The sequence below is a fragment of the Zingiber officinale genome, chromosome 4B (genome assembly GCF_018446385.1).
Source record: "Zingiber officinale cultivar Zhangliang chromosome 4B, Zo_v1.1, whole genome shotgun sequence".
NCBI lineage: Eukaryota > Viridiplantae > Streptophyta > Magnoliopsida > Zingiberales > Zingiberaceae > Zingiber > Zingiber officinale.
Window position 1 is genome coordinate 29,831,297 of NC_055993.1, and position 25,279 is coordinate 29,856,575.

General features: G+C 33.9%; 1 protein-coding gene across 1 annotated transcript; it reads left to right on the forward strand.

Moving 5' to 3' along the window:
• Window positions 1-671: 671 nt before the first annotated feature.
• On the forward strand, window positions 672-23,417 carry LOC121974908 (monooxygenase 1-like). Its single transcript, XM_042526188.1, has 6 exons — window positions 672-823; window positions 1,362-1,508; window positions 20,674-20,724; window positions 21,598-21,766; window positions 22,338-22,566; window positions 22,641-23,417. Exons 1-6 carry the CDS (start codon window positions 741-743, stop codon window positions 23,174-23,176), a joined length of 1,215 nt encoding a protein of 404 aa, XP_042382122.1. The 5' UTR covers window positions 672-740; the 3' UTR covers window positions 23,177-23,417.
• Window positions 23,418-25,279: the final 1,862 nt, after the last annotated feature.

Here is a 25,279-nt window from a genome sequence, read left to right on the forward strand (position 1 = left end):
AAAAATAAGGAGAAGTGTGTAATGGGAGAGAAAGTGTGATGGAAGAGAATGAAGAGAGAGAAAATGAGGAGAGAGAGTGTATGATGAGAGAGAATATAGAGAGAAAATGGTAGAGAATGTATGATAAAAGAGAATGAAGAGAGAGAAAGTATGTCGAGAGAGAAAGTGTGATGATAAAATAAGGAAATAGAAAATATGATGAGAGAGAATAAGAAGAGAGAGTGTGGAATTAAAAAAAAATTGAATAAATATACAAAGAGTATTTTTGTCTAAAACTTAATTTACATTTCTATTCCATCAAAACCTAAGGGAGGGGTGAGTTTCATCCATACCCAAGTTTTTGGATTTCATTCAAAAATTTTGATTCCATTCTCATCAACCAAACATAAAATTTGGGAATGAATCCATTTCCTCATTACCAAACCCATAAACCAAAATTTGGGAACTATCTAAAATTTTATTATATTTATAGAACGAGTGGAAATAGAGTGGTTAAAAAGAATTAATGCTGAAAAGAAATATGAGTTTATTTTTAAATAAAAATTTTATCTTTTAAATTTAAAAAATTATACATCATATTTAAATTTCAAAATATAGAAAAATAAAAATATTTTAATTATTCTATTTAAAATTTAAGATAAAATGGTGCACTAACAAAAATATACAAATAAGCCGCAATCATCGAACATGTCCATCTCGCGTCTGGCCCTTGGAACTTGAAGCTGGAGACTGAAGAGAAGATGAGCTCAATCGAGGAGCACCATGGCGTTGTGGTTCTTGGGGGAGGCATATGCGGCCTTGCCACTGCTTTAGCTCTTCAGAGGTGTTCCTCCTTTTTCTCTTCTTCCCCCCTTTTTTTAGGGATTCCTTTTTCCTCCTTCCATTTCGCAGGATCTTGTCTGTCTTTCTGCCAAGACTCTCCGACACTTTTTGATACATTAAGTCAATTCTGGTATCAGTTTTTGTATTGACAATTGTCTAAAGAATCTATTCGCATCAACATGTCTTCCACCTAAAAGTAACTTTACAAAACATTTTGTTAAAAATGAAACCTTGTACTAAATTGAGAATCCACAGTGGCGTCTTCTTGTTTTCCACGGCATTCTACATGGATACTTCCTAATCTTTTGTTATGGCCTATAAAATATAGTTACGAGTCAGTCACCTTCCAATCTTCCTCTTGTTTTGATTATAATTTATTTTTGTTTCCATTTTTTATGTTTCTGAAACTGTTGCTGAATAGCGAGTTTTTATTTGGTTCAGTCAAGTTATATCTCTAGATACACTATCCATTGAGACAAAAAATAATAATAATAAGCAAACTAACATCTTGCTTGGATTTTGATTGACAAAATGTGCAGGAAAGGAATCAAGAGTCTTGTTCTTGAGAAATCCAATAAACTGCGATCTTCAGGGGCAGCAATTGGTATTTGGGCAAATGGTTGGCGTGCTCTTGATCAGCTAATGGTGGGCTCAGAGCTACGACCAAAGGCTATACCTTTGTCAGAGTATGTTCAAGTCTCTTCTTACTAGATAGATATATAATATATTTAACAGCATGTCCTTTTTGTTGTTCGTCATTGTTGTTTTGGAGCAAACGCGTAGAGAGAGGGAGAAGCTTTGAGGAAGGAAAATGAATTGAAAACATGTCATGATTCACAATAAATCCCACATATTTATAGGGGTTAGAGATACAAGATACACCACATTAACATTACACATCTACATTGTTTTTTCTACTTTATAGCCCTGAGTGGTAGAAAACTATAGTAGAAAATTGACTAGGAGGAGGACAAACTTTTTACTTTATAATTAAATCTGCTCAACAACATTCCCTTGAACTTAATTATCCTTCATCCTTCATTTCAAGAGTTGTCTTGAGCTTGACAAAGAGATCAAATCATAGCAAAATCTCTACTTATCTTGTATCTTGATGTAGACTAGCTCAACATTCTTTTTTTTACATGTTCTCTAATGAAAAGATAGTGTAAGAAGATGTGCAGACTTATTTCATGATGCATTAGGTTCCTTGCAAGTGCAATAGCAGATTTGCTGTCAATATGTATCTTTGTTGACAACAAAGGTTAATGTTGCAATCTATATTCTTCTTAGTCAAATAACATGACACAAATATGATAATGTTGCAAGATAGTCTACTTCACATGTTGAGAGTGTCACAATCTCTTGTTTCTTAAAGACCTATGTAAAAGCCATCTCACTCATATAAAATACAAAGTTACTGGTATTTCTTTTATTCAAACCTCCTCCCTTATCATTATTAAAATATTCATAAAGTTAAAAGTTATTAGAAGGAGAATATAATAACACATGTGAAATGTACCTCGAACATAACAAAGAATTCTCTTGGTTACATTCGAGTGAGTAGATTTTAGTTTCTCAATATCGTGATTAACAGTCTTGTGCATTTGGGGATCTTAAGCTCAACCACACTCTTATCTTAAGTGAGATCTACTTTTTCTCCTTTATCATTTATTTTTTGTCAATTTAACAATCCATCTTAAACTTCTTGAGGATTCCCTTGAATAAGATCCTTGTGACAAGGAATTGTCTTCTTCGTTTTCTTTACTTCCGGTCCAAGAATATAACTTATGAACCCTATGTCTCCATCTATGTCATGGTTAATTTGAATATTTTAAACATTTGTTGATTGCTCCCTATGAAGCTAAGATTATCCACGTACAAGGCAACAAATAAGATATTCTTATTTTATTTGAAATATAAAGCGTGCTCATATAAACATTGATTGAACCTATTAGCTTTAGAATGAGCATTTGTCCAACTATTCTATGTCCTTGGTGATGGCTTCAAGCCATAGCCTTTTTCAATTTTTAAACTTTTACTCTTCTCTTTTCTCCACAAAGCATGGTTTAAAATTTTGACTCGTATTAGAGTTTCGATTTATGACCGGAACGATATGGTTTCAATACTGTATCTAGCTGATATGTTTTTTGTACTTTTAAATATAAAATATATTAACAAAAAATAAAAAAATTTAATCTAAATATTAAAAAAAACAAAAAAACAAAAAACAATTTATTTAAAAAAAGGAAAAAAAAATGCAGGATTGTAGCACCTTCGTGACTTCACAGCCACTTTCGTAGGCTCACAGGGGTGTCGTGATCTTGCGGCGACCTCCCTGACCCATTGTGGTGCCTCCCGCGATGCTAATGCAAGGTGACAAATTTCGCTCGTTTCTCCCACATGTTATGAGAGTTTAAACCATGCCATAGAGTTATGAATTGTTAATAAAAACTTCTTTACTAAACTCAATCAAAATATTTGTTTTGACATTATTTGATCTATCTTACATTTGTTTTCAACTGCAATAGAAATGAGCAAGCAAATAATTTCCATATGTGCAACCCAAGCAAATACCTCATGGTCCTCATCATATTTGACATTGACTTGTTCCTCACATCATTTTACTACTATGCCTTGTATTTTATACTTCTCCTTGAGCATTTTCTAGGTCTTTAAGACCCATTTTAGGGAGGTGGAACAAGCTCCCAGATGTCATCATTCTTAATTGACTTGACTTTTTCAATCATTTCTTTCCACTTGTCTCTATGTGCTTCCTCAAATAAAATTTCTTCTTGTTTATCCATTATGACAAATGATATTTAATTCATTTGCTACCTCATAAATTTATTTAATTTCACTTATCTGTTGTAGTATTGAGGTATCTTTAAGAGCCTATTTGTTGATGACGACGACGATGATGATATGGGTAAAAAAGAAGATTGAGATGAATTCAATATATTTTGCTCTTCTTGGCCTTCTTCATCAAGGATAAATTGTTTTTTTTTCTCCATGCTATTATTGTTATTATTATTATCATCATCATCATTTTTATTTTTGTGGAGAAGAAGGTGTCTTGAGAAGTTGCCAAAGTCTATGCTCTTCACAAGAGCTTTGAAAAGCTCTAGATGTGAACTCTCCACCACAATCGTATCAAAGAACTTTAGCTTGGCAACCACTAGTTCCTCCATGATAGTCATGAACGTTTTAGAGTTGTTTAAGGGTTTTCCATTTTAAAAGTTAGAGAATAATGATTTCTCTTGAATGATGTTTGAGAGATCAATCAACAAAAAGTAGGTATAGATGAGTTCTAGTGGCCTTTTTGCGAGTTTTGTTGCTTCTCTTGGAAATGTTTGTTGAAAATACATCCCTTTTAAAATTGATGTGAAATTTCAATTTTGACCTTTGAATGTTTATTGAAACCATCAAAATATATATGCCTAAATCTCAAATGTCATAACCATGGTATACTATTTGTATGTGCATTCAAACATTCCATTGCTACATGCTTAATCTTCAACATAAAAGTTGTATTATTAATGTTGGACATCTAAACTTGAGCTATTAAGTTATTACTTTTATCAGTTAGGTAGTAAAGTTTTCTATTCTTCATATGAACATTGTAATCTCTTTTTAATTGTTGACTCATGTTCAAAATATTTGTTGTCATGCTTGGCATATAGTAATTATTGAAAATAAATCTGACTTTTACTTTTAATGTTGATAAGAATTTTATCTTACCTCTCATAGATACTCATCCACTAATCCATCAAGTCAATGAACCATTCCTTGTGCCTATACATATGATTGTTGCATTATTCAAGTAGCCTAGACTTTGATCTCCAACATTTTATGGTGAGTGGTTGATCTATAATGTTCTTTTTGACAATTAAAGAATAGATGCACTGAAAGTGAGTGGTTGGTTGATAGTGGATGCTTTAAGGTAAATGACTAAAGATGCCAACAAATTCACTACATTAAAATCAAGGTTCTAAAATTCGCTAGGCGCTAGTCGGGCGGCAGACCAGCGCCTAGCGCTAGGCCGCCTAGGCGGGGACTAGGCGCCGCTAGGCGGATTCCTCGGTATCTCTTGTTTCATGTGGACTATGTATGCTGAAATAAATGCATACTTTCTAATACCAAAAAATGAAAAACTATAAAAGAAAACTAATAGTTTTGTGCAAAGGAAATATACTAGACTTAGTAAATATTAGTAAAAGAAATAGTTGAACAATAGGACATGCAGTAAGTTATCATAATCATATAGTAAACAGTAGAACATTAGAAAATAGTAGCAATAGTTCAATTCAAGATTACAATGCATTGTGAACCAATAACCACTAAGCAAAATATAATTGTTAAATAACATAAATCATGTCTTAACAAAATGAGTTCAAAATTACACAACTAATAAAATGAAATCTCATAGACTCATATTTATTCTGCTTCTTCTTCTCCATAATTTTCAATAACTTGTTCTTCATCGGACACAAACTCAATATCATTATTGTGATCCTCGTCTTCTTCTTCGGATTCAAAATCATCTTCATGAAGTTATCTCACTCTAGAGCTTCTTCGGGGTTGTAGATTTTCATCTGCTCCACTTGCTTCATCAACCATTTGCCAAGTGAGCCCGGAACCTAATTCAACTTCATCATCTTCTCCACCATCCACAATCCAACCTTGTGCATTTGAAGCATCTTTTGCAAGAAGGACATCAACATTTCTTTCTTTTTTTTTTTTTTTTTGTTCAACAATCTAGCATTAAATTAGACAAATACTAGATTGTTCAACCTGTTGGCATCCAACCTATTTCTTTTCTTTGTATGAATCTAAAAAAATAGAGAAAGTAAATATTATAGTTAGTACCTGAATATATAGACGTTAAAAATTATAGCTAATTTAATTAAAGACTGAAAGTTTAAAACTTACTCCTTCAAATGTACTCCAATTTCTTTCACACCCAGATGAACTTGTAGTTAATGAAAGTATCCTCAATGCCACCCTTAGCAAATTAGGTGTGTGAGCACCGTATGTACTCCACCATGCACATGGATCAAATGTATCATCATTTTTTTCACATGCTTTTGCTGCCAATGTTTTTCCAAATAACCCAATCTTATCTCTATATTTTGGAAATTCCTTGTTAATAATTGTATCTTGTAGATCTAACTCATTGGCATGCAAAGTTTCCATGCATTCAAAAATTCCCATCGCGACCTCCTCATAAAGAGTAATTGAACTATCTTTATAGTAAAAATAAGGATTCAACAAAAAAGCAGTGGTATGCAATGATGTATCAAGTCTATCCTTAATTTTTGACTCAATAATGGCTATGATAGGCTGATAATTTGATTCCACGTTGTTCAGAGCCACCTTGATATCTTCTTTAGCTTGAAGAAGCTCCCCATATAGAAACCCCATCGATGACTTTCTATCTCCATCTACCAATCGAAGAACTCTTACCAAAGGAGCAAATATTTTCAAACAAAGTGTCACACCATTCCAAAAACTCATGCTCATCACTGTAGAGTAAGCCAATTTTCCTTTGTTTGTTTTTGACCATTTACATTTCTCCCACATATCACTTGTAAACATGACCCTTAAACTAGCTTTTTCAATCAAACTTTGCAATGTGAGGAAATCTTGGTTGAACTATGTCTCTCTTCTTCGTGAAACTTCTCATCAATGACAAAGTCTTATGGTGAGCATAGATGAAAATGGTAAAAGACTTGAATTGCTCAATAACCTTTTTATATCGTGGAAGTTTGCCAATACTTTCGAGCATGAGATTAACCGTGTGAGTTGCACATGAACTCCAAAAAATCCCAGGTCGCTTTTCTCTCATCAATTTAGCTGCAGCCATATTGTTGGTGGCATTGTCTGTTACAATCTGAACAATATTCTGAGCTCCTACTTGTTCAACACACTTGTCAACATACTCAAAAATAAGTTCAGCTGTATGCGCCTCGTCTGAAGACTCCTTAGACTCTAAAAATGTAGTACCCTCCTTGCAATTAACACACAAATTTAAGATGCTTCTTCTTTTTCTATCACTCTATGCATCTGTCATGATCGAGTATCCATTCTTTGCCCATTCTTCTTCATGTTTCTTCAGCAATTGTTTTGTTCTTTCAACTTCGGCTTTCAATAGTGGCTCCCTAAGTTGATATTGAGTTGGAGGCTTGAATCCTGGTCCAAATTGACCCACTGCCTCTATTAGTTGCTTGAAGCTATCATTATCAACAGCATTGAATGAGATTCCATTTTCATAAACCCATCTCCCAACATATTGTTAAACTTGTTGAGTTCTCTCTTTGAAAAGAGCCTCATTTATATTTTTTTGGCGAAGGACTTTACTTCCACTGGAGCCTGTATTTTCTGGAGCAATTGTCGATGCATATTTATCCATGGGGCCAAGTGGAAGAGGTTTTTTAATTCCATCCATCCCTTTAATTTCAAGACCTTCTTCTTCGTCTAGAGAAATAGTCACCTCTGCTCTACAACTTTGTTCTTTCATTATTTTGTTCTTCTTTCTGTTCCTTCCTTCTAAAATAGCCTGTTTGCACTTATTTTTGTCTTCTTGAGATGCTTTTCGACAACCAGATACATTTCCAAGTATATTTCCAATGTGCTCCTTTATCCTATACACTCCCCTGACATTGCTTTTCCACATAACTTACATTTAATTTTGTCGAGATTCTTAGGATCAATCAATATCCCAAATTCCCATCCGATGTCATTTGACTTTCTTCTAAAAATCCCGGATTCAGGTTGAGTAACAGATGCTGTCGAAGATGGATTGCTTGCCATTGATAACAGATAATCTGAAGGAAAAAAATTATATATAACAAGACATAATATGATAATAAAATTTAATTATACCATACAAATATATAATATAAAATAATGAAAATATGAAATATAACATTAAGTCATTAACAAGTCTGAGAATATTTTTTTATATATCTTAATCTAATTAATAAAATTTATTAGATATTTGTTTAAATAAATTTAATTTTAAATATATTTTTTATATTATTAAATTATATATAAATTAATAATATTTATTTGAATTTTGTAAATTTTCATTTAATTTTCATATTTTTAAAACTGATTTATATAAATTAATAATATTTATTAGAATTTTTAATATAATTTTAATAATTAATATTTATAAATCCGATTAATATACATTTATAATATATAAAATTAATAAATGTGATTTATATAAATTAATAATATTTATTAAAATTTTAATATAATTTTAATATGTATAAATCCGATTAATGTAAATTTATAATATATAGAATTTATAAATAATTAAATATGATTTATATAAATTAATAATATGTATTATATGTTTTTTAATTTTAAATATTTTTATATTTTTAAATCTGATAAATGATAATATTTATTATAATTTTTTAAATCTGTTAATATATAAATTAATATTTAATATTATTTATTTAAAAAAATTAAATATATTATTTATATATTTAAATATGATTATATAAATTAATAATGGTTATTAGAATTTTATATATTTAAATTTGTTTTATATAAATTAATAATATTTATTATAAAAAAGATAAATTTTAAATATATTTAATTGGGATCTTAATTTTATTAGGCTTTATGAACTCAACCCTATTATTAAAATTATCCCCGTTAGGAGTTAGGAATTATTTTAATTTATTAAATCTAAAAAAATTTTTAAAAAGAAAAAAGAAAAAACGCCGTCTTTGTCGCGACTCGCACGATGGCGCGGACGCCACAGGCCGCCACAGGCGGCTCGCGGGAGGCCTCTAGCGCTGCCGGAAGCTTCGTCGGACGAGTCCGATGCGTCCGGCGAAGTCCGGCGTTGCTTCCAGCGGCGCCGGTAGCGTCGCGTGGAAAGCTTTTGGCGCATCCAGAAGCATCGCGACTCTACCGGCGTTGCTCGAAGCAACGTCGGACTTCGTCGGACGCGTACGGCGCGTCTGGCGACACCTGCGATGCGTCCGGTGTTGCTGCGACGAAGATTCGAGAAACAAAAAAACATAAATGAACAGAAAAAAAACTTACCGGAAGCAACGCGATCAGGGAAGACGAAGAGTCGACGAAGAGTCGGGGCGATGAAAGAAACGAAGCGCCTGGCAAATACCTAAAAATTGGGTTTAACATCCTTAAAAAGCTAGGCCCGCCGAACCCGCTGAGGACCGCCTAGGGCTTCCGCCTCGCTGGTTTCCGGCGCGGCATCCTGCCGCACTACGCCTAGGCGGCACCTAGGCGGCCGCCTAGGGCGCAATTTCAAACACTGATTAAAATACATAGAAAAGGTAATATATCCTTTGAAAATAAGGGAAAGCTAAAAGTGATAGACTAAGGTAACATTCAAGATTCTAAAATTCGCTAGGCGCTAGCACAAATCAGCGCCTAGCGCTTAGGCCGTCTAGACGGGGACTAGGCACCGCTAGGCGAATTTTACGGTATCAACATAAATCACATAATAAATCACATTTTACGACTCCAACACAATAATATCAAATTTAAAATGAGTTCACAATTACACAACTAATAAAATATCACAAATTTATTCTACTTCTTCTCCATTATTTTCAACAACTTGTTCTTCATCGGATACAAACTCAATATCATCATCGGACACAAACTCAAGGTTACATTTTAGTTTTGTTTAATTGGGCATTAAATTTAAAAGCTCAAACTAAAAAAAATCATGAAAACCATGAACTATTTTCGCAGCGCCTAGACGATTCGACAGATTAATCGACACGTAGGGCTGCCTAATCTCGCCTAGCCGCTAAAGCCTCCTAGGCTGGCCGACTAGCTTGTTTTCGGTGCGGCTGGCTGGCGCCTAGTGCCTCGGTGACCTGACCGTCTAGGCCGATTTTTAGAACACTGGTAACATTGATCTTAAATCTAATTTTGTGATTCAAAAAGTTTTACTAGTAGAGGGAATTTAAGTTAAATCTTTTAAGCATTAGTTAACCAAGTGTTTGGTTAAACATTATGAATCTGACACCATGCTTGTTGAACATCAGAATACAATGCATACACAATTGATCTTCCATATGTGTTTATGTTGGAAATCCTGTCATCATTAAAATCAAAGATATACAAATTAGGAAAAATAGGAAAGGATCATTTGTCAATTATTAGCTTTAATTAGTTTTCTTATTATTTAAATTTCTTTTCATTAGTTTCCTTTCTATTGTAATTCTCTCTATAAACAAGAGAGTCGTGTACCTATTCTTTTGTATACGAAATTATTTCTTCCTCATTTTCTAAGTTGGTATCAGAGCTATGCCAGAAGTCACGCCCGAAACCACTACAATCCCTGCCACTATGGTAAAACCTTCTCAAATCCTGCAACATCATTCCAACTCTCATTCAGTCCAGATCATCAGCATTCGCCTAAATGGCGACAACTTCCTCTAGCGGTCGCAATCTGTCCGAATGTATATCCGTGGGCAAGGAAAAATCGGTTATATCACGGGTGACAAGAAGGCTCCTGCTCTTAATAATCCCTTGCATGCCATATGGGATGCGGAAAACTCCATGGTTATGACATGGCTAGTCAACTCCATGGAGGAGGATATAAGTACCAATTACATGTGTTATCCTACTACAAAAGAGCTGTGGGATAATGTTAGTCAGATGTATTCTGACCTGGGTAACCAATTTAGGTTTTTAAATTGACTTTAAAGTTGGGGGAAATGTGTCAAGGAGATGATTCTGTTACAAAATATTTTAATTCATTGAAAAGATTATGGCAGAATCTTGACCTCTTCAGCATATACGAATGGAAATCTGCTGATGACTGCAACCACCACAAGAAAACCATGGAAGACGGTCGTATTTACAAATTTTTTACTGGTATCAACGTCGAATTTGATGAAGTACGAGGAAGGATTATTGGGAGACTTCCTCTCCCATCCATTGGTGAAGTATTTGCCGAAGTCAGAAGAGAAGAAAGCCGAAGGAGTGTCATGCTCGGAAAAAGGAGTACCAGTGAGTCAATTAAAAATTCTGCCTTATTTACTAATGCTGCAAATTACCAGTGCAGGTCTGATGATAAGCCACGGGTTTAGTGCGATTTCTGCAACAAGCCTCGCCATACACGTGAGACATGTTGGAAAATTTATGGCAAACCCGCCAACTGGAAAAATAGCAAGCAAGGAGAGAAGAATCGTGGAATTCCTATTGCAAATGAAGCCGACTCAGGTTCCTTCAACAAAGAGCAGATGGATCAACTTTTGAAGCTGATAAAATCCAACTTCTCATCTCGTATTCCTAGTGTTTCCTTGGCACAAATAGGTAGCAATCCTAAAGCTCTCCACATGTCTGAAGCTCTCTCCTGTTTAAACTCCTCTCCGTGGATCATAGATTCGGGAGCCACAGACCACATGTCTAGTTGCTCTCACCTATTTGATACTTATTCCCCTTGTTCTGGAAACGAGAAAATTAGAATTGCCGATGGTAGTTTTTCACCTATTGTAGGAAAATGACTTATCAGACTGACCGAACAATTTAATCTCAATTCTGTTCTTCATGTTCCTAAATTAGCCTGCAACCTTTTGTCTGTTAGTAAACTATCTAAAGATTCTAATTGTCGTATTATATTTTTTGAATCACATTGTGAATTTCAGGACCAGAACTCGGGGATGATGATTGAGCGTGCTAGGATGATTGAAGGTCTCTACTACTTGGATGAAATACCTGTTAGTAATAAAAAAGCTCAGAGCCTTAACAGTAGTAGTTCAAACTTAGTTCGAGATAAAATAATGCTATGACATTATAGACTAGGATATCCTAGCTTTCCTTATCTAAAAATCTTATTTCTAGAATTATTTAAAGGCATTGATTTTTTTCTTTAAATTGTGAAACTTGTTTTTTTTGGCAAAATTTCATCATTTAACTTATTTGTCGAAAAATTACCAGGCTTCCAAATCTTTTTACTTGATTCATAATGATGTTTAGGGCCCATCTAAAATTACTACTCTTTCTGGAAAAAAATGGTTTGTAACATTTATTGATGATCATACACGTTTATGTTGGATTTATTTAATGAATAAAAAATCGGAAGTGAGAAATTTGTTCAAAAATTTTTACACTCTGATTGAAAATCAATTTCAAACCAAAATTTGTATTTTACATTCTGACAATGGAACAAAATATTTTAATGAGCACTGGGTGATTTTTTGAATGAAAAAGGTATTTTTCATCAATCCACTTACCGAGATACCCCTCAACAAAATAACATTGCAGAACGAAAAAATAAAGATTTACTTGAAGTAGCACGTGTCATAATGTTTTATATGAATATACCTAAGTATTTATGTGGTGAAGCAATTTTAACAGCCTCTTATTTGATAAATAGGATGTCTACTAAGGTGTTAGAGTACAAAACATCTCTTGATTGTCTTAAAAAATTTTTCCCTGAAATTAGATTGTTTTTTGATTTGTCTGTCAAAGTTTTTTGATGTACTGTCTATATTCATGTTCCATGTCAATTTCGTTTAAAACTTGAACCACGTGCTATAAAATGTGTATTCTTTGATTATTCGTCAAATAAAAAGGGGTATAAGTGTTTCGATCCTCAAACAATTTTTTTTTTTTAGCATGGATGTGTCCTTTTTAGAAACAAAACCCTATTTTTTCTAAAAATTCTCTTCAGGAGACGACAAGTGAAGAAAAAGATAATTTTTTGGACATTTCTAATCCACTTCCCAATATCATTTTTCCCGACAATCTTGAAAATAATCACCCACCTCTAGTGCCTAGTGTTGAAAACTCTCGATCAGGGGAAGAAATATTACAAACTGATTGTCGTGATCTGAATTCTGAGCTTCAGGTTTATACTAGGAAGAGATTTCATCTGAGGAATAAAGACTCGAATGTCAAGCCTACACAACACCTATCTGAAAAATTGAGCTATGGCTTCGAAATTTCAGGTAACCCTATCACAAGTCTAGCTTTGATTCCTCTTATTGTGTCTAATTCTTCACCTACTATTCCCGATCTTGATGTTCCTATTGCAATTAGAAAAGGTGTTCGAAATTGGACTAATCATCCTATTGCAAATTATCTTTCCTTCCAAAGACTGTCAAAAAATCATAAAGCTTTCACTTCTAGGATTTCACACTTGTTTGTTTCAAGGAATATACAGGAAGCGTTGGATGATTCGAGTTGGAATTTAGCAATCATGGAAGAGATGAATGCTTTAAGGAGAAGTGGCACTTGGGAGATAGTTGATCTACCCAAAGGTAAGAAATGAGTTGGGTGTAAATGGGTGTTTACAATAAAATGTAAAGCTGATGGAAGCATTGAAAGGTACAAGGCTAGACTGGTGGCTAAAGGCTTCACTTACACTTATGGGATTAACTATCAAGAGACCTTTGCTCCAGTTGCTAAGATAAACTCTATCAGAATTCTGTTATCTCTTGCATTAAATTCAGATTGGCCTCTACATCAACTTGACATTAAAAACACATTTCTCAATGGTGATCTAGAAGAGGTGTTCATGAGTCTACCGGTCAAGTGAAAAAGTGTGCAAATTAAACAAGGCATTATATGGACTCAAACAATTACCAAGAGCATGGTTTGAACGCTTTGGAAAGGCTGTTATTAGTTATGTTTTTTTGCAGAGTCAAGCAGATCACACAATATTTTATAAACATGCAAAAAGGGGTAAAGTTGTTGTTTTAATTGTTTACGTTGATGACATTATCTTAACCGGTGATGATGAAACAGAATTAGCAGACCTAAAGAGGAGACTCGCAAAAGAGTTTCAAATTAAAGATCTAGGAGCCCTCAAGTATTTGCATGGAATGGAATTTGCAAGGTCCAAGGAAGTTATAGTTATTAATCAAAGAAAATATATTCTTGATCTCCTTGGAGAAATAGGTTTGTTGGGGTGTAAAATGGTTGAGACTCCAATTGAGCCTAACTTGAAGTTACAAGCTGCTAGAGCTGAAGAAGTAAAGAACAGGGACCTTTATCAAAGACTCGTAGGAAAATTGATTTACTTGTCTCATATACGGCCTGATATTGTTTTCGCAGATAGTATGGTAAGTCAGTTCATGCACTCACCAGGAGCAGAACATTTCGAGGCCGTCTATAGGATATTGAGATATTTGAAAGGAACTCCAGGAAGAGGTTTATTATTCAAGAAACATGGATATCTTCAAGTCGAAGTCTACACAGATGCAGACTGGGCAGGAGTGTTATGGATAGGAGATCAACATCAGGCTACTGTTCTTTTGTTGGTGGGAACCTAGTTATGTGGCGAAGTAAAAAACAAAATGTGGTATCCAGAAATAGTGCTGAAGTAGAATTCAGAGCTGTTGACCATGGAATTTGTGAGATAATGTGAATCAAAAGAATTCTTGAGGAATTGAAGCTTTCTTACTCAACTCTTATAAAGGTTTATTCTGACAACAAAGCTGCTATTTCCATAGCTCATAATCCTATTCTTCATGATCGTACAAAGCATATAGAGGTGGATAAATATTTCATCAAGGAGAAAATCAACATTGGAATAATATGTATGACATATCTTCCAACAAATGAACAATTAGTTGATGTATTAACGAACGAACTACACAAGAAACAAATTGATAAGCTGACTAGCAAGCTGGCTATGAAAGATATCTACAAACCAACTTGAGGGGGAGTGTTGGAAATCTTGTCATCATTAAAATCAAAGATATACAAATTAGGAAAAATAGGAAAGGATCATTTGTCAATTATTAGCTTTAATTAGCTTTAATTAGTTTCCTTAATATTTAATTTTCTTTTCATTAGTTTCCTTTCTATTGTAAATTCTCTCTATAAACAAGAGAGTCGTGTACCTATTCTTTTGTATAAGAAAATATTTCTTCCTCATTTTCTAAGTGTTTAATTAGTCTATTAAGTTTTTTATGTTAAAAGAAGAGTCTTCGCAGCATTGGTAGCTAGCACACACCAAAATTAGGATGCTTTAGAAGTTCTCCAAGGGGAACCTAGTGAAAGACTTACCTAAGGTTAAATGTAAAAGGACATCAGGAATGCAAGGAACATAACACTTCCAATACGTTACAAGTGTTAAAATTAACTCATCTGTATTTATTAGATTCACATGACATTACATTGTTAAATGGTAATATGTATTCATTAACAATTGTGGATCACTTTAGTAGATATACATAGCATGGATTTCAGGGTGTTGGCCCATGTCGCTTCATGTTATTATTGTTCGGCCATTGGACCAACATCTAAATCCATTAGCGCACTTGTGTTGCCTCGCCGATCATATCATATAGATTCTCATGGTTAGTCATGGGTTTTTTTTTTCGCATGCTTGTGGTTAGCATGGAAAGAAATAGAATGAATTGATTGACTCCTTCTAGTGATCATGCTAGAGGGAATCACAATTAGGAATGAGCATATAAAAAGATGAGAAATCGAAATCTTATCGAAGTAGCAACAATGAGTGGCAACAACACGAGGCAAACAATGACAATTTCTTTGGTGCACTTGGTAACATATGGGTTAGAGGAGAGGAGGTGATTGCCATCCAATGATTGCCAACTATCATCGGCAATTTGGTATAGGGAATTAGGGAGGAGGGGATAGGGAATTGAAGAGGATAGGCCATCCTATCATGTAAGAAGCAATGAGGCCTATATGGTGTTATGTTGACATGCAATAGCGGGATAGAACCAGCTCGGATTAACATTATCAATTTTTTTATATAACGGAATGGTGATATTTTATAAATTTATTGATGTACTTGTATAATATCATCATGCATCTTACATATATCGCTTAATGGATGATGTACTTCAAGAGATAGGCATATAACATATAATGTCGGTGGTGATAGACAATGGTGTCGACCTCAAAAAGGTTGGAGAGCTATTGGAGCAAGAGCATCTAATATTGTTTTGGACCCTATACGTAGCATGCTATTTCGATTTGATGATGACGAATATTGATAAACTTGATATAATGAAGAAGGTAGTGAAAATAGGAAAATTGTTAACAAAATTCCTCTATAATCATTATTGGATTTGTGGACTATTGAGAAAATTTGTTGATGGGGAAATTCTACGACCAAGAGCAAATAGGCTTTCTTCTTGTTAAAGTTTCCTTAGAAAAAAGTTAGATCGAGGACCATGTTCACTTCTGTGGATTGGCAACCTTTTGATACTCTATCACCACTTAATATAGGGAGACACAAAAAATTATTATATTTGCTAGATTTTAGGACTACATTGTAGATATTCTTATGATAGTAGAATTGTTGTATGTTGTTCTATGAAAAGTTTACATGGATAAGAAGCTACAAATGACTAGCGTTTATCACCTAATTCATGAAGCAAAAATCATGAGATGCCTATAGACGTCGACCAAGTATCAATGTTATATTGATATAATTATTACAAGGTGCAACAACCACATGTGAAAACATATTCATTTGCAGGTGCATATTTTTTTAATAATAAAGAAATTTTAAGATTGTTATTGGTAATTATATATGCTTAATTATTTAAGGTTATGATCTCAATCGACACATCAATACTAATATAATCTAGCCACAAATGATAATCTCTAAGTAGCTGTAAAAAATGTAATATCAAAGCTACAATCAAACAAAGAATTAGTTGTTGAAGCTATTAATGAAAGTTGATTATTTTAAGAGATATACGACTCTTTTGATGATTCTTTTGCATTGTCATGTAGATATAGAATGGATGTAGACAAATATAGAATAATTTGTTTCTTATTCAATATATATAGACTATTTTAATTTTATTCTTATTTATCTTACAACTAAGTGATGATTACACTATGGAGGATCAACCTTGAATATGAAAATGATTGAAGTATGAATGTCGCAAACGATGTCTTCAAATGGTTGCAAAAGCAATTGGTTAACTTTCTCTCTTATTTTATATAAGTGTAAAATAAGTAATATCCATAATAATAAAACTATAAGTTTGTGAGAATTTAAAGCATGCAATTTCTAGGACTCAATGTCTCTGCAATCACACTTCAAGTGATTAAGACTATTTCATTACATGCAATGGTAATAAAAATGTAAATTTTGAATTTATATCTTTTTATAGCTGCTGTAAAATTTAATAGCTATCCAACATCTCACGAAAAAATATCGAAATATGAACTTAACAGGCAACATATGAAATATAAAATCAATAGTAATCATTTATAGTTATCAAATACTAATACAAAATGATTTTTAAATTAATATACACATATTTAAAAAGAAAAAAAAATACTAAAACCATATTGGACAAAAGGATATGGTACCAAAATAGTATCGTTCTAGTTTAGTATGAAACTCGACATAACTCAAAATTTTAAACCATGACACATAGATATATGTCCTTAGGCATTTGACACTTGAGGTATTCTTTGCAAAGTGTTGGAAGTGAAAAGGGGATCAATTGGATTCGCAGTTATGATGGTATAGAATATAAGAAATTTAGTTTTCAAAATGGGTTTTCCGTTGCAAGAACATCTTAATAAAATGGTGTTGTTGAATGGAAAATTCCTAAACTTCAAATAGCATCCTGATCCATGCTTAATGAATACTCGTTACTAAGTTATTTTGGGGTTGAAGCATTACATATTGTATGCTATATAGAAAAATAAGGTCTATCTTCATCCATTTTTGTCAAAGATACCATATGAGGTTTGGTATGGGAGGATGTCCTTAATTATCTTAGGTTTTCGGCAAAGACGGACAAAGGCATATTTGTTTGATACTCCACAAGTCTAGCTTATCGTATCTACAATAAGTGAACACTTAAGATAGAAGAGTCACCTAACATTTTATATGACGAAGCTTCTTGAGTATATCTTAGGACATTAAAAAGGAGATAGCCAAGATGGAAAATTTAGAAATTGATAAGAAAGAACCTTATCAAGGAAAAGTAATGAATGTGTGAAGAATAGATTAAATCCAATAATTGCTTGTTATTTAACTTCTTTGCTAGATCTAATATTGTTGTATTTTTTACTTTTCCAAGATATAAAAGAATCAGCCAAGAGGATAACCAAATCATTCATGTACTGGATCTTTGTTTCTTTGCATCACCAACTGAATTAATGTTATAGAATTCTCATAAGGAGGGTGTAACTTGATATACTAGAGTATAAAGTATAAGTTCACTTTTTTCAAATCATGCAATAGATTTTTTCAAAAAGTCATTTTTTATGTCTAGTTGATAGAATGACCATTGTAGAATAGTAACAATAACAAGAAGTGTTGGTATGAAAATTAGTTCAGCTACTAGCGTAAAGATCTCTTGATAGTTAACTCATGTTCTATGTTCTTGATTATAGAGTTTTATGATTAGTTAGGCAAGCATTATATCGGTCAATAGTGTCATTTTATTTTGTTTTAATATTTACTTGTATTCAATGATTGTTTTGGAGAGGCAGCTAGGTCTGAAGAATGTTCTCCAAGGCATATAACTTATCAGTTGTTTTTTACTAAAAAGGTTATAGCCTTTTTAAATGAAGGGATAAGGTGAATAATCAAAGTTGAGGTTTGATAATCTTATAGTTTCACACTTGGTGTTCAAGCTTTTTTTCATATCGTAGTGCAACGGATTATGGTAACACTGGAGTATTATTTGTTGAAGTTGTTGGGATCTTGGATAGGGGTTGCTAATGTTGAAGGTAGAGGTTGTTCATTGCCTTTAGGAAGAATATCAATTATGGAGGGAATGTCTAACGACATTGTAGGTTTCTCAAAGGTCGAGATAGTTTTGAAGGGAGTTTGTTCCTAGAATGTGGCATGTCAAAAGATGTAAAGGAGTTCAATTGTTGAATTATAGCTATGATTGCCTTCTATTTCTTTTTAAAATGATACCAGGTATCTAGTTTACGTCGACTAATCTTGGGAGTGATCGGCGCGGCCCCACGGAAGTTTTCCTCCAACCACGTGTAAATTAGGAAGCGTTCGCAACGAGCGACCCATCAACCTAGCATTCTTAGATCAACCGTCTATTAAGGCAAATTCATCTATTGATTCGCCGAGGCTGGACTCGATCCTTAGATGCCTAAAAAACTGAGAAGGCGTCATGCCGCTGCACCATTGCCCGGGGGGTGATAGCCTTCTATTTCAATATCATCTAAGGAAGACCAAATGGACGAGCGAGCAAAGTATTTGTCTCATTAATTGGTGGAATGAGAAAAAGCAAGTGAAACTAAAGGGTGAAGATGAGAATAGGTAGGATGAAGGAAGCCTATTGATTAGATGGCCAGTAGTTATGATAGCTCCTTCCTGAAAGCTTTTAGGAAGCGAGTAGAAGCATAGTTCTAGCAGTTTTAACTAGGTGCCATGTTTGTGTTTAACAATTACATTTATTTGGGTGTATAAGAACATGAAAATTGAGCTAGAGTACCGTCTGTTTTAACAAGTTTTAAGACACTACATGAGTACTTTGTCAAAAAAGATTTTAATAAGAGTGGAAAACTAAGTGCAACTACTTATTCAGAAGTTGAAGAACTTCTAAATGTTATTTAAGAAGAGAAACTCATGAATAATGAAAAGAGTAAGTTCATAAAAAAATAAAATATATTATTGGAATTCACCTTTTGTTGATTGGCATTATCAAAAGGAGTTGAAGAATTAGAGTTACTTTTACTAAATGACAAAGCAATCATGTTTTGAAATTGACAATTTTGATAGTTATATTCACTACAAACTATAGAACCAAGAGAATTATTGGAGATAAGTTTATTTGAAAGTGAATTAGAAGTATGACTAAATGTTGATGTCAAAGAGAGTGGTTCAGCATTGATGCCATAGTTGAAGTGAAGATTCAGTTAAGGCTGAAAGGAATGCCAGAAACTTCAAACATGCATCCAGCTTTATGGTGAATCCAAACAACCTTCTTCCTCTTTTGTTCCTGTACTTGACAACCAAAAGAAGAGAAGACATATTCAAACACACGATACACATTAGATATTGTAAAATGTGGACTCTAGAAATATCACCAATATGACGTCTGAGGAGAGGACCACATATCATCTATGACGATTTAGAAGAGATGAGTATTTAAGATTTTTAAAATAAAAGTTAAATGCTATGTAGTTATGAAGCACAGCTTGATTTGTGATGACTTCAACCTCAACATTTGTGTACATCGAGTGAGAAGCACTTGTAGCTTGTTTATTTGAAACCACCATAACTTGGAAATGTCTACTACCAATCACACTTCCATTGAGAGCAGTGAAATTTGCTGTGTCCAAGCATGTGACAACATGTGCACTTATTCATGACTAGTTAATTGTTGATAATCAATTTTCTAATTTGATTTACACATAGAATGATTTCTTTAGTTTGCTTGTTATGGTGATTAGTTGCAGAAGACTGCTATACTTTGTCCCATGGCTTGAAGTGTAGAATGCAAGTTCCTTTTTTTTGGTCTTAGAAAAGCAGGTCTTGATTTCTCTAGTTTTCAGCTCATTAAGGTGACAGATAAGAAGTGTAATTTTCTCAATAAATTTTCTTGGTGATGAATGGAGGCATGTATAGATTCAAGTTGAGGGTCATAAGCAACTGAAGTAGTTTCTCAAATTTATGGTACTTGTAGAATATGGCTTTATCATTAGAGGTGTTGAAGGAGGCTCTATCTGCTAGATCTTGTCATTCTTGTAGACAGTTTTATGAGGATATAATCCAATCTATTTTCAACAGGTCAATCTAATCTACTAATTTGTTTTGTCTACTCTACTTGGTTTTGTTATGTGCTTTCTTTTTGAATTGTTCTCCTTGCTTTACTTGGTTCATATGCTATTAACAAAGACTTCTTTTTTCTCAACAATGTATAGGGTAAGGGAGGTTTGGCTTGAAAGTAACAGAACAGTAGTAACTTCGTACAGGTAATGATTATAAACCATGTCATCGATCTTCATTTCTTGAACAAAGCCGAGGCTTATAAATCTTCATTGGGTTATTAAATGAGAAACAGGAGGTCATCACCAAAAAAAAATGGAGAACAGTTCAAATCATCATACTGTCTCATCATCAACTGTTGTTCAATTCAGTACAAAAGTTTCAGTTTGCATTTAAAGTTTTCCATTTGCATATTTTGAACAGGTTTACAGTTTACTAAGCATTTGACAACACTCGATATCTATTGTATCGAGTTTTCATAACCATCATTGATTCTGTTAATGCATGTAAGAAGATAGTCAGCAAACATCTTGCTTTTACATAGTCTTCTTCTATGCAAGGAAAAGAAATGAACCGAAGCAAACATTTAGCTGTGTATTTTTAGTAGAATGGACAAATGGACTACCATGCTCTCAATATAGGCAAGGAGAGTTCGAGCAAAAAGATCATACAGTAGTAAAAAAAGAACACATGGGAAATCTGGTAAACAAGAAGGTATATCTTCATGATTCTAAGGATCCATAATATACAAATAAATCACAAGTATTTACAAGAATTATAAAATATTTTAATTGCTAATAAATATTATTTGTTACTCCAATCGAATGAATACTCCATAGTTTAATTCAAATAGATGTCATGAAGGCATTATTGTAGAAAAATTTATAAAAGGTGTTTATATGAATGAGCAACCTATGATTATTCTAACTTCAATACAGCTTTATGTGTGTGGTGTGCATGTGCCCTGAGGCTTAGCTTCCCTTAAAAATGCTCTCTGAGATGATTCACTGTTTCTATCATCTCCTGTTCTTCTGTTCATAATGATTTTGATTGCATGCGGTGGTCTACTTGAATTATAGGGAAGTAGAACTTCGTTGCTTGAGAAGGAGTGACCTGATTGAAACAATGGCTAGCAAACTACCATCAGAGTCCATTCGTTTTGGCTGTAAAGTTGTGGCAGTTAAATTAGACCATACCACTTCCTTCCCTGTTCTTTTTTTAGAGGATGGAATCATCATAAAAGCCAAGGTACTACTTCCTAAAGTCAATTCTGTTTTCTTAATCCTACTCCATGAATACACATTCTTAGATAACTAAGGTGTGAATCTCTATCCTTGTTTGCAAACTTTTTTTACCTTACATACACTTTTTTATATTTCAATAGCATTGCTAATTAATCCATATGTTCACAATTGAATCTTCATTAGGTTTGAATTAGTTAAAATTAACCAACACCTGCCAAAAAAAGAAAGAAGAGAGGCCTCATTAAATTCATTCATAATTAATTTTGATGAGCTATACAGACGGTACTTTTAAATATGTTCATTAACATATTTTCTTTTTAATCATGTAATTTAAGATTATTAAATATGCTTGTCTAGAAGTGGGACTGATATTAAGAACCAATTACAAGAACTTATACTGGTGAAGCATTGTTTTTTTTTTTTTTTTTTCCATTCTACTTCTACTAACATCACTATAAACAACTAGCCAAATCATTGTCCAGTTAAGCAGTTAAGCTATTACAATCAATTAATGCAACCCTTGCTTGTCATGAGAAGACTGCTAAAGTATACATGTTTGGATTATGCCTGTGAAGGTTTTAATTGGCTGTGACGGATCAGATTCAATTATAGCAAAGTCATTACAACTGAAGGAACCGAAGGTCTTCCCTAGGGCTGTTGTGCGAGGTTTCACAACCTATCAATCTCCCCATAGCTTTGGCACTTATTTTTTCCAAATAAGGTACAAAAGTATTACGTTCGGAAGGATACCAATCAATGATAAGCTAGTCCACTGGTTTGTAGGGTTGGCAAATCCAGCTGGAGGTAAGCTAACGAAACTCGTGTAAATTTATTGATTGAGATAATTTTGAGTACTGACTGGTAAAAATTCAAATCAGATCATCTTTCTCGAAAGGATCTCAATTTCATAAAAAAGATTGCACTTGACTCTGTACGAGAACTTCCTAGTGAGACCAGTGAGATAGTGAAACACTGTGATCTTGATTCATTGAGCATCCACTGTGTTTGGTATCGGCATCCATGGCACCTTTTTACAGGTAAACTGTCAAATGGCACGATGACGGTGGCAGGGGACGCGATGCATGTGATGGGGCCTTTCCTTGGCCAAGGAGGATCTGCAGGTTTGGAAGATGCTATTGTCCTGGCTAGGTGTTTATCTCAAGCAATGCCATCAAACCTGGAGAATTCAAGCAGTAGCCACAGCAACTTACATAGGAGAATTGATGCAGCATATCGTAATTACATCAAGGAAAGAAGGCTGAGGGTGATTAGGCTGTCAACTCAATCATATCTTACAGGGTTGATTATAACAACTAAATCATGGATTGTGAGGGTGATCTGTGTTGCTCTTCTCATGGTTCTCTTTGGTGGCAACACCCTCAGCCACACAAGATACAACTGTGGCCTTCTTTAGACAAGAGATCAACACATAAACATGTGATTTGTATCATCCACAGACAAGCTTCAACTGTTTTTAGTGAAATGAAAGGTCAAGGTCTATTGTGCTCTTGGTTAGTCTTTATGTTCATCATGCCATTTGTTAGACTCTGCCATGGTTAGTATTGTAAAAGCTGTTCATGTTCTGTACACTACATAATAATATACTTTTCACACCACAATAAATGATAATTTTCAATTTGAGGCAGGAGCTATAAGCTTAAATCTCCTTCAAAGTACCAATGGATTTTATACCCTTGATTTTTGATACAAAGTTCTCTGCTAAACCCTTAATAATATATTTGTGCATAAAATGAAATTGATAAACAAAAATTAAATAGTTGTGCTTTAGACATGGAATAGCATGGTAACTAAATATAATTATATATTAATTTTTAGTTTATAGAAATGTTCATGCTAAACTATTAATGCCGATCTCCAGCCGAGATGAAAAATGATGGTTGTCAGTCAACATTAATTTTTAGATAAATGTTCAATAAATAAATTTATTAAATTATTATACTAATATTAGATTGTTCTATAGAAAAAATACATAACGTCTCGATAAGGATTGTTATATCTCCATGAGAACTCGATGTAGTATTAAATATGTAAGAATTCTCACATCGATAAAAATAAATATTATATAAAAATTAATTATCTAAAATTTAAAACATAGAAGCTATGAACACTTACCGGTAAAGTAATAAAGGTAATAGATACAATAATTATGAGAAGAATTAATATTTTATATTAAAAAAAAATGATGATCCCAGTTAGCTTCATTGACTATCTCTGGAGGTGACCGACCCGGTTCCATGGAAGTTTCCCACCGGCTACTAGGGTAAATCGGGAAGCGCACGCGGCGGTCAGCCCAGAAGCCCAGCATCCTTTGATTACGCCCCCCATTTGGAGGAAAAATTCCTGCAAATAGGTCGTAGTTGGGGTTCGAACCGCGGGTACCTGGGAGACAACCTGGATGTCCTACCACGACACCATGACCCCGGGGATAATATTTTGTATGTAAAAGAGATAATATGGGGAGGAGAGAAGGCAAAAATAATAGATAATTTATATTTTAGTTATAGTACACAAGGACTAAAATAAGAAAGGGAGAAGGTATTATCGTAGATAGTTTGTTAAAGGATGAAATAGTTAGAAAAATGATAGAATTATAGTTCTCAAGATAATAGTGTTGAAAGCAACGAAAAAGGAAGGTGTCGAAGGCAACTTGGTCTGAGTCATCAGATGAATCCGAGTCCGACGAAAAAGAACAAGTAAGCTTCCTCGCTCTACTAGTACAAGCACATGTTGCCGAAACAGAGTCCGATTCAGAAATCGAGAGCGAATCAGAAACCGAGTCCGAGCGACGCCACAAATCCGTATATGTTTCCAAAGGGCCTAACCCCACTATAAGTTCGGTATTCGTCGGGACTCAATTAGACGATTTACAAAACTTAGTTCCTTATTTGTTAAAGAAATTGGCTAAATCCAACGTCTGGGTCAAGTCACTCCAAAAGGAGGTAACATCCCTTAAGGAAGTGACTAACTCGAGTCCTTTGACTGAGCCAGTTCAAATTGGAAGCTCAACTCAAGCCCAACAACTTGAGGAAGAAAATTTTAATTTGAAAACTCAAGTTAAAGAACTTAAATACATATTGGAACGGTTCACGTTGGGTTCCAAGAATCTGTTGGATCGAGAAAGTCGATAGAAGGGGGGGGGTGAATATTGATTTAAAACGTCGAAAATAATATTGAGTACGTAGCGAAAAAAAATAAAATTAAAACAACACTAACACAAGTAATTTTTTATTTGGTTCGGAGTCTTGGTCGACCCCTACTCCAATGCCCGCATTCATCGAGTACTTTTGTTGAGCAATCCACTTACAAATTTAAGGTACAAGAACTTAAAAAAAAAATACCTACAATAGTAAAGAAATAAAGGTAACACGTTGTCGAAGTCGCTTCGAGGCATCGCAGGAGCAAAACACGGCAGAGCAAGCTTTGGAAGGCTTTTTTATTCGTTGTCCTTTGCTCTATGGTGCATCCTCCTTATATATGAGGCTCGGAGTACCCGGAT